The sequence below is a fragment of the Nematolebias whitei genome, chromosome 3 (genome assembly GCF_014905685.2).
Source record: "Nematolebias whitei isolate Nwh7 chromosome 3, NemWhi1, whole genome shotgun sequence".
In the NCBI taxonomy this organism is placed as follows: Eukaryota; Metazoa; Chordata; class Actinopteri; order Cyprinodontiformes; family Rivulidae; genus Nematolebias; species Nematolebias whitei.
This window is the reverse complement of record NC_056500.1, coordinates 19,124,390-19,133,375: the sequence shown is the minus strand read 5'-3', so window position 1 is coordinate 19,133,375 and position 8,986 is coordinate 19,124,390. Positions and strand designations below refer to the sequence as shown.

At 37.4% G+C, this 8,986-nt stretch overlaps 1 protein-coding gene across 1 annotated transcript in view; it reads left to right on the top strand.

The window, feature by feature from the left end:
• The window catches only part of ttll7 (tubulin tyrosine ligase-like family, member 7), a 42,586-nt gene that overhangs the window by 12,751 nt on the left and 20,849 nt on the right, over positions 1-8,986 (top strand). The window contains exons 6-8 of the mRNA XM_037698262.1: positions 2,889-3,105; positions 4,693-4,857; positions 7,636-7,794. Coding sequence (XP_037554190.1) covers positions 2,889-3,105; positions 4,693-4,857; positions 7,636-7,794 — 541 coding nt within the window. The remainder of the gene's footprint in view (positions 1-2,888; positions 3,106-4,692; positions 4,858-7,635; positions 7,795-8,986) is intronic.

Here is an 8,986-nt window from a genome sequence, read left to right as displayed (position 1 = left end):
GCACACACATGTGTGGTTGTGTGTGTATGAAGATAAACACATTTCAGAAAAGTATCATGCCTTTAAAACAATTTTAAAGTTAATTAATGTCTAGATACAAGACTTTCATCGTCCATATACAATGTCAAAAATACAGAGCATAACTAGGTAATAGTGTGAGCTTTGCTTTAAGTGACTGAGAGTTTGAAATTGATTATGAATCTTCTGTACTTGAAAAATAATTAAATGAGCTGCATGAGATTTTGTCTACTCAGTTGAAAGCCTGGCAGCTTTTGGGTATTTTTCGTTGACTTAAAAGAAAGGAGCAGAGTCAAAGTTTTTTCTCATAGCATTTATATTTAAGTGAGTTAAACTAACCATTAACCCAAACATTGATTTATTTTTTAAATTATATAATTATATAATTATATTGCATATTCATAGATTCTGTCTAATATAATATAATATAAAATATGAAAAAGAAGTGAATTGAAGGTTTGTAAATAAATAAGGTTCCTAACTTAAATAATAACCTAAAAAGAGTGTGATCTATTTTTGGCAAAAGTTACCTTTAAAAAATATATTTTTAAATGTTATCTCTCTCTCAAGAACCTTAAATTTTCTTGAAACTGCAAATATAGTTTATAAATCTATATTTTTTTAGGGCTTATTTGAAAATGTGATTTCCGAAGTGTTTGCATTGAGAAATGTTTTTAATTCATTTCATCACTCACTTACATCAATGTATGGGAAATATGAAATACAAACAGCCTCACCTCTCTTTCCAGATCTCTTTGAACTTGTCCTTTCTGGTATAATGTGAGCATTACTTATAACTCCATGCTGCACTAAGCCCTTATTTATTAAATAATAAAGGCTGAATTATTGCAATACATTAGGAATATGAAAGATGATGAGTTTAGCTCGACCACTCAGTGGCAGGCGGCTCACAAAATTAGATTTTCCTCTCTTTTTTTTTTCATAGTGTGACGCAGCAGGAAATTAAGTTATATCTACCCTTTGTAATTTATTTTTCTGTCGGCCAACTAAATGAAGTTATTGTTTATGTCTGAAGCCTAGCTTGTTATAACGGAAACAAAATAAAAGCGCGTGTGGAGCTTAAAAAGCTAAGCTCCCCTCCAGTGTCAAATTAAATAGGCAGGGGAGAGTGGGCTGTGATTATCTGACACTCCAGCTCATCAATCATGTCGTCTTCTCAGCTTCTGCAGCTCTACTAACTAACATGGTTAACCCTGTCCTCATCATTCAGCTTGCTGTCAGCCTGTTAAGAGGGCCCCCTCACATAGTCGGTCAGGCCACTAACAACTTCTTCATGCTTTTTTCGTTCAAGTACTGCGATAAGCGGGCCTTTGAAGTGCTCGTCTGTAGTAGAGCAGTCACTTAGTTGGCAACAGTAAGATGTGATTGACATAAAGATACATCTTAAAGCAAAGGAGGTTTCATCAAACCCACAAAGAGTGAGAAATAAATGGAGCCCTTTTAAAAATCTTAAAATTCACTCACTGAAGAGCTGGTGTTCTGTTCTAAGTTCTCTCTAATTGTACGCACTATATTTAACATTGTCATTAATAAAAACTCCTTTGACTCTATAGTTAGTCATATTCTTTTGCTTTGTTACAACTGAGAATGTAAAAAAAAAAATGGTTAAGGACAACATACATTGCATTGTTTTAGGATAAGTTCTGGCTGTAAATATGAAAGCCAGAATGTTGTTGTTTCCTCTGATGTCTTGGTCCAACAGCCTCCCAATAGCTACAATTACTGAGCAATCAACTGTGCATATCTTGACCTAGTCTCATGTTTTTGTGTTGTGTTCCTGCTTGCATGTGTAGAACGGAGCCAGCCAGGCTGTGCATGTAACCAATTTAGCTTGAGTCAGCCTTAACTATGAGTGATGGCGATATAGGTCAGTTGCATTGCTTGTGCCATAGTAGAAGATTGTTTAGAAATGACCCCGCACCCTCTCTGTACACATACATACATCCCCCACACGTATGCAGACTTTCAGACAGACTACCTAAAAAAAACATTACCTGCCTCTTCCATTTGCAGTACCACATGGATGTCTACAAACTAACACAGCTCATTCTTTAGCCCTGTTAGAAATGGTCTGCATACTATAAGAGCTGAGTGCCAATGACATGAGACCAAGGCAAATGAATTAAAGTGGGGGTTGAAGCAGAGCTGAGTCTGCACTGGTTAACTTGTGCATAGGTTAAAGACCTTACCAGAGGAACTGATGCAATGTGTCATTCAGACAAGGAAAAAAAATCACAATGTTTTCCAGATGCTAACAGAATGTAGCTCAGACAAACAATCATGTGTTGTATTTTCTCATTTGAAGGGATTTCAAGAAATTTGTTAAAATATAGCTTACTCCAGAGCATAGAGGTGTTTTATAGATATTTTTAAACTGAAGTTTTTGTGGTGTTAAAAAGTCACATGAATACCAGGGCACCTTGACTCTGACCCTTTTGTCTCTTCATGCTAAAAGGCTTTAATGGAAGTTTTAGGATCGTTGTGTGCGCAATAAGGACATATTTTAATATTCTACCCCACTGAGGGCCAAAGTTAGGTCAGGAATGTGCAGACTTGAAGTATTACCAAAATGGGCAGAGGTAGCACACCAAAAATATGTCTCCAACTTTTTCCAATGACTTTGAAATTAAATATTGTCATAAAACATAAAATACGTATCTTGTTTGCCTCAATTTTTGGCTTCAACATGAGTATAAGACAGTGCCAAAATCATCAGTCATGTTCATAGGTTCTGCTATGCTTCCATCTATCATTTTTTTAATTATCTTTTTTTTGTCTTTGTCATGCCATATTTTATTATGCCACTATAATTTCCCCCGCGAGGATTAATAAAGTCTGTCTCGATACAGGATCTCGCTTATTCGTAACTGTGAGAAGCTGCCAGCCCAGGAACACTTTATTGTTCAGGAGTACCTGGACAAGCCCTTTCTGATGGAGGGCTACAAGTTTGACCTCCGCATCTACATCCTGGTCACATCCTGTGACCCACTTCGCATTTTCCTTTACAATGACGGCCTGGTTCGTATGGGCACAGAGAAGTACCACGCACCCACCGAGGACAACCTGGTGAGTCGCAGATGTTGACTTTACAGTGCAGGATTGGTGCTGATGCCTTTGTGCGTGAGACAAATTGCACAGATCATACAAAGACCTCTTATAACTAACAACATCACAGTAATTGTTGCTTGAAACCAAAATGCTGCTCTACATCAGAGCTTAAACAAAGATACAATAGTTAAATTGTTTTGTTTTTTTGTTGTTTATCATTCAGTTCACTGAGAGAAAAGGTTGGAAAAGTATAATCTACAAATGATCACAAAACATGTATTTACTTTTATACGCAGTCAGCAGAGCAAAATGCACACTGCCTCAGTTTAGAGCCAAAATCGTTCCCATACACACACGCACTCACAAAATGAGCAGACGTACTGTATACACAAAGCTGAGCAAAACTGTCCACATACCAGATGTATCTTGTGATATCAAACCATTCATATTTGCCTCGAGGTTCTGCACCTGCTGAGGCACAGACTGTTGCATATAAAAGTATGCACACACACACACACCCACCCATACACCCCCCCATGACACGTACACACACATGCAGCTTCTTATCGAGCATGAAGTTGGCTAAAATGTCTAAACTGCACACACAAAGATGTCTTGGTCTACTTAGGAAACAGAAGTTTAAATTGTCTTACCAAGAGTGTGAGACAAGATGGAGTGAGTCGCGTCGTAGAGATGGATGTTCAATTCCCTGGGGAGTGGTCTCCAGACAGACATCAGGGGCTTGGGTAACCTGCAGATGCAGTGTTTAAATCTTTGTTGGCTTATGACAAGGATGTGTTATTTATTATGTCAGAAAAAAAAAAAAACAAGGACAATGTAGATTTGTCTTTTTTTAATGCCTAAACATTTGGAGACCAGTGATTGCAGTAGGAGTATTGTTTGCTGAAAGTTTTACAGTTTCTCTACATGTATGGCTATGAAGGAAGCTATTGGGATGGTATTCAGTGAAAAACAATACTGTATTTTATTGCATCATTGTGTATTGTATTGTGTCATATCATAATATAATGTACAGGTACACAAATTTTAGGAAAATGTCTCAGGCATGTCCTGTAAACATAATATTTAGGGACGTCACCTTTGCTTGCTGTATTAGTGCCTACTATTTAATTTATTTAATAGATTAATTAATTCGCTAAAAGAATAACTACAAAAGAATATAAAAGGAAAAATGTGCATTTGATGTAGGGTAAATTTTAGTATCTTCAAGCTAATGACATAAATAAGCAGAAGAGAAATAGTTTGATTTTATTTTTTACCTCTGTAAAAAAGCTTTGGTTTATAAATGAAGAAGCCAGTAACCCATTTAATGCAAATATTACTTTTTCCTAGATGTGATTACAATATTTTTCAGAGCTTACAAAAACAAATCTCTTTCTCTTTTATGCAACAGAGCTCTGATTCAGCTGTCACCTTTGATTAAATTGTCATTAAATACATTTCTATATTTTCAGTCAAAGTGAATCATGTCCCACACCTTCAGCATCTGAAGTGATACTTGCTTCAACAACGTTTTTTTTTTTTGCCTCTATACGAAATTTGACTCTTCGATAAAGTTGTTTTTGGATGTGTTTATCTCCACAGAGCCAGCTCTACATGCATTTGACAAACTACTCGGTCAACAAACACAATGAGAACTTTGAGCGAGACGAGACAGTGGACAAAGGCAGTAAGAGGTCCATAAACTGGTTCACGAAGTTCCTCCACATGAATGACTACGATGTGGCCAAGTTCTGGGGAGACATCTCAGTACGTGTGCAGTACACAAAAGCAAACACAAACATAAATCTCGTGGCAGCCGTTTTGTGTCAGATGTGTGCAATCACAAAAGGAAAAAATATACATTATAACAAAAACACTTTGCAAAGACATGCAGCAAATGTCATCTTTTAGTATCTTCTTCTATATACGCACGCTGTTCCTCCCAACCATCACACGCTGGAGACAATACACAAGTGGACCAACCACGGTTTGATATGATTTGTTATGACATTGATTTGGGGAGCTTGTTTAATTCCAGCATGAGCTCAGAGGAAACAGCATTCCTAGAGGGTGAGCTTTTCCTGTCTAGCTCCACTCTCAACTCATCCAAACACCTTTTTCTCCCTGTAAATAAGCTCCATCTATCCCCGTCATGTGCCCTTTTGTCTCTTCGTTACTTCTTTTCGTTTGAGCCATCTCTTCTGGGTTCTGTTCATGTTTTTCCTCCGTCTTGTTCATCTTTATCTTGACTCATTGTCCTTAGTCATGTGGGTTGTGTTGTTCCTTAGTGTTTTTCTCTTCTTAGCTTTAAAAGTCTGCTGTCATTCTGCACTCACATTTGGTTGATGCGCTTCTCTCTAAGTATGTTTTTCTTTCAGCTTTTTACTCGTCTTTATGTTCACATGCTCGGTGGTTCACCTGCTTGGGCAAGTTCTCAGTTGGGTAACACGTCTTTGTTCTTTCTTCTTATCCATCTTATATAAGCTGTTCATGGGATCTATTTGTCCAAGGCAGTAATTGCTTTTATATATTCCACTTACTTTTCTTCAACCTGATTTTTTTTTCTCTTTCATCTTTTAAAGCCTCGGTGACATACTCGAGTGTCACCCTTTGACTCAACCAGCATGTCCAAGCTCTTCTCACGCTCTCTATTTTTTCTGCACTTTCCTCTGATGCATCACTTGGTTTTTAGTCTTGTCGATTCACCTAAACCTTTATTTTCACTCTGCTCAGTCTCTTATTCCCTCTCCTTTCATTTCAAAATTTATTTTCTTATATTTTGTTCTTGTACAGACTAAGAAGGATGACTGGGTTCTTGATGGCAGTGGATACAGACAGGGAGTCATGGTTTCTTTGTCAAAAGATTGTTTAGTAGAGCTAAGGGTGTTGTGCTTTTTAAATGTGAAACACTAATCTTTGATGTTGATATTAATGTGCAGAATGTAGCCAAGGTTTGAGTTGCAAAACTTTTTTAATGCTGGTATAAATTATAAAAGCTAGGTCGGGAAAATTGTTGTATTTATTTGCTATTCACAGACATGCAGTTACACAAAATAAAAAAATAGACTTTTGCCAAAGCTTAAAAACATGCCATGGGAAATAGTTCATTAGTATTATTCCTTTACACTTTTCTGATTAAATAAATAAATAAAATGTAAAAATAACTATAAAACTTTGTGGCCAGTAGAGAACAGAATTCCCAAAGCTGTTTGACAAAATAAGTAATTTATTAGTTTCTTTCGTTTTGTATGATTTTCTAATTTGATTTGACATTTTCAGCTCTGCTGGCAGCTTTCAGCAAAACTACTTTTCTGTAAGAAGAACCCCATCATTAGGACAAAGCCCAACAAAACCATAAACCCATTAAGATTCAAAACACAAATTAAAATGTATTATTTATCATATTAGGCAAGTATTATCATAGGCATTATCATACCTACAATAAAAAAATGGCATAACAGTTTTAAACAAACATAGATAAAAACATTTACACAAAAACTAATAGCAGTGACTAACACAAATGTTGTGTGACAAACACTAAAATTGTATTTATGTTGATGAAAATGATAAAACAAATAAAAAATACAAAATTTAAAGTGGTTTTCAGAATAAATGAAGCTCAAAAACACAGGTGCACAAGCATAAACAAGAGTTAGTGCTGGTGGAGCAAGATAAGAAAACAAGTGATGTGATCAAGGACAAAAGAGACACACAAAACACATATCCCACACACCCCTTCACACACACACACGCACGCACGCACGCACGCACGCACGCACACACACACACACACATGCAGGGACTTGGGGCACTGACATGGTAAGGAGACCAGGTGATGGGGCAGAGTAGCCTGTGGGTCAAATGGTTGAAGGCTCAACATATAGATGGAGGTGTGCGAGCAACACACAGATTGAAAAGGGAGCAAGGAGGGGGCAAGCCTTATCAGGCGAGGGCCAGACCACCGTACCCCCTGTCCTTCACCCAGCAGTCAGATGGAACTGGGCAAAACTGCAGCCCAGCAGCTCTGCGTGGTGCTTGCCTGGTAAAGGGAAGTTTTATTGCATGTGTGTGTGCATGTGTATGTGTGTCAGACTGAGCTCCACATTTGAACAATGATGTAGGCCAGTGGGTAGCAGCCAGCAAACACTGGTGCAAACACAGATGCACACAGGTTGGGTGCCACTGGCAACACAGATGGAACGCCACCAACGCTGGTGAAAGTCTGTGCTTGCTTGAAGGAAATTCAGATCGCCCTGTGCCAGTAATAGTTTATGATTCTCTGCTGTGGTGAGCTGACAGGAACAAAGAACTCTGGATTGATTATTATTTTTAAATGCATTTAATCTTAGCCTCTTTTGATATTATTTGTGTGTGTTATGACTCACATCTAGCATCATACTCCATTATTACTTTTACCCAAGTCTGAAGTGAATATACCAGTAATTTAAACTTAACAACAATGAAGAAGACTAAAATATTTAGAAAATTGATCGTTTGATAATTTTTTTAATGCTTTTTCATTGTAATTTTTCTCTCTCTTGCCAGGAATTAGTGGTGAAAACATTAATAGTGGCTGAGCCTCATGTGCTGCACGCTTACCGCATGTGCCGCCCTGGACAGCCACCAGGGAGCGACAGCGTCTGCTTTGAGGTCTTGGGCTTTGACATCATACTGGACCGTAAACTCAAACCCTGGCTGCTGGAGGTACGACTCTGAGATTTTTAGTTTATGATAAAATATACTGTGTGCTTCTCACTTTTCAAATGTGATTTGTACGTGTTGCTGTTAAAAAAAAATCATTAATTTTATACACTTTTTCCCATATATTAAAAAAATGAAACGTTCTTAAAACAAGATTTTTTAAAAATTCTAATGAAATCCTTTTTACAATTACTCAATAATATACTTGTAATGATGTCTTTAAAACTGTAGTCCCACCTGTTACTATGGCAGCAGCGCCGCTGAACTACTGTGGCAGTTGTGTCTGAGACATATCCACATACGGAGAGGGAGCATAAACACACACTGATTTTACTTGCACACTCCTGTCCTCATACACAAGTGTACATATTGTAATGAACATGTACTTGAATCTATGATACAATAAACACACCACGCTTACCATTTAAAGTGAAAGCAATGTGCACAACTGTGCAAATGCAATTAGATGTTCATTCAAATGTATTGACTCTTACAGAACAGAAATCTACAGAAGTGTATGCATTTACATAAAGATTTTAAAAAGACAAAACTGACATGTATCCAAGGCATGAAAAAGTAGGTCAGGGCTGCATTTTGACTAACACAATACCAAATCCTCATTTTGTCAGTGCTTGTCTCTCAAGTGTCAGTCATTCCAGAAATGGATTGAAGTCCATTCCAGGATTTCTGCCTCACCTTTCTGATCTCAGCCAGTCAGTAAATATGTGACCTAAATCCTTTAACCCAAAGTAGCTGCACCCCCACCCCCACCACCCTTCCCACAAATTGACTCAAAGCTGGGAAATGTGGCAAAAATTGTAGTTTTTTTATTTTTATTTTTAATCATGCTATCCCAAAATAACATTTTTTAAATGTCTCATACTTGTGAAAAAGTGATACTGTTAGGTTGTTTTATTCAGGTACAAGTGTTGTCTGTCATTGTAGAAGTAGAATTGTCAAATGGTTATAGATTTCTCTTCTTGTGCAGCAGATAAGTTAAAACTTAAAACAAAAAGATGTACAAAGAAGAGCAAAAGAATTGTGCTCCCTTTGACTGCTAGTGCACCATGACACACACACACTCTCTCTCTCTCGCTCTCACTCTCTCACTCTCTCTCTGTGAATGTGTGTGTGTGTGTGTGTGTGTGTGTGTGTGTGTGTGAGACACATAGCAAACAGCCGTGAATGCAGTTGT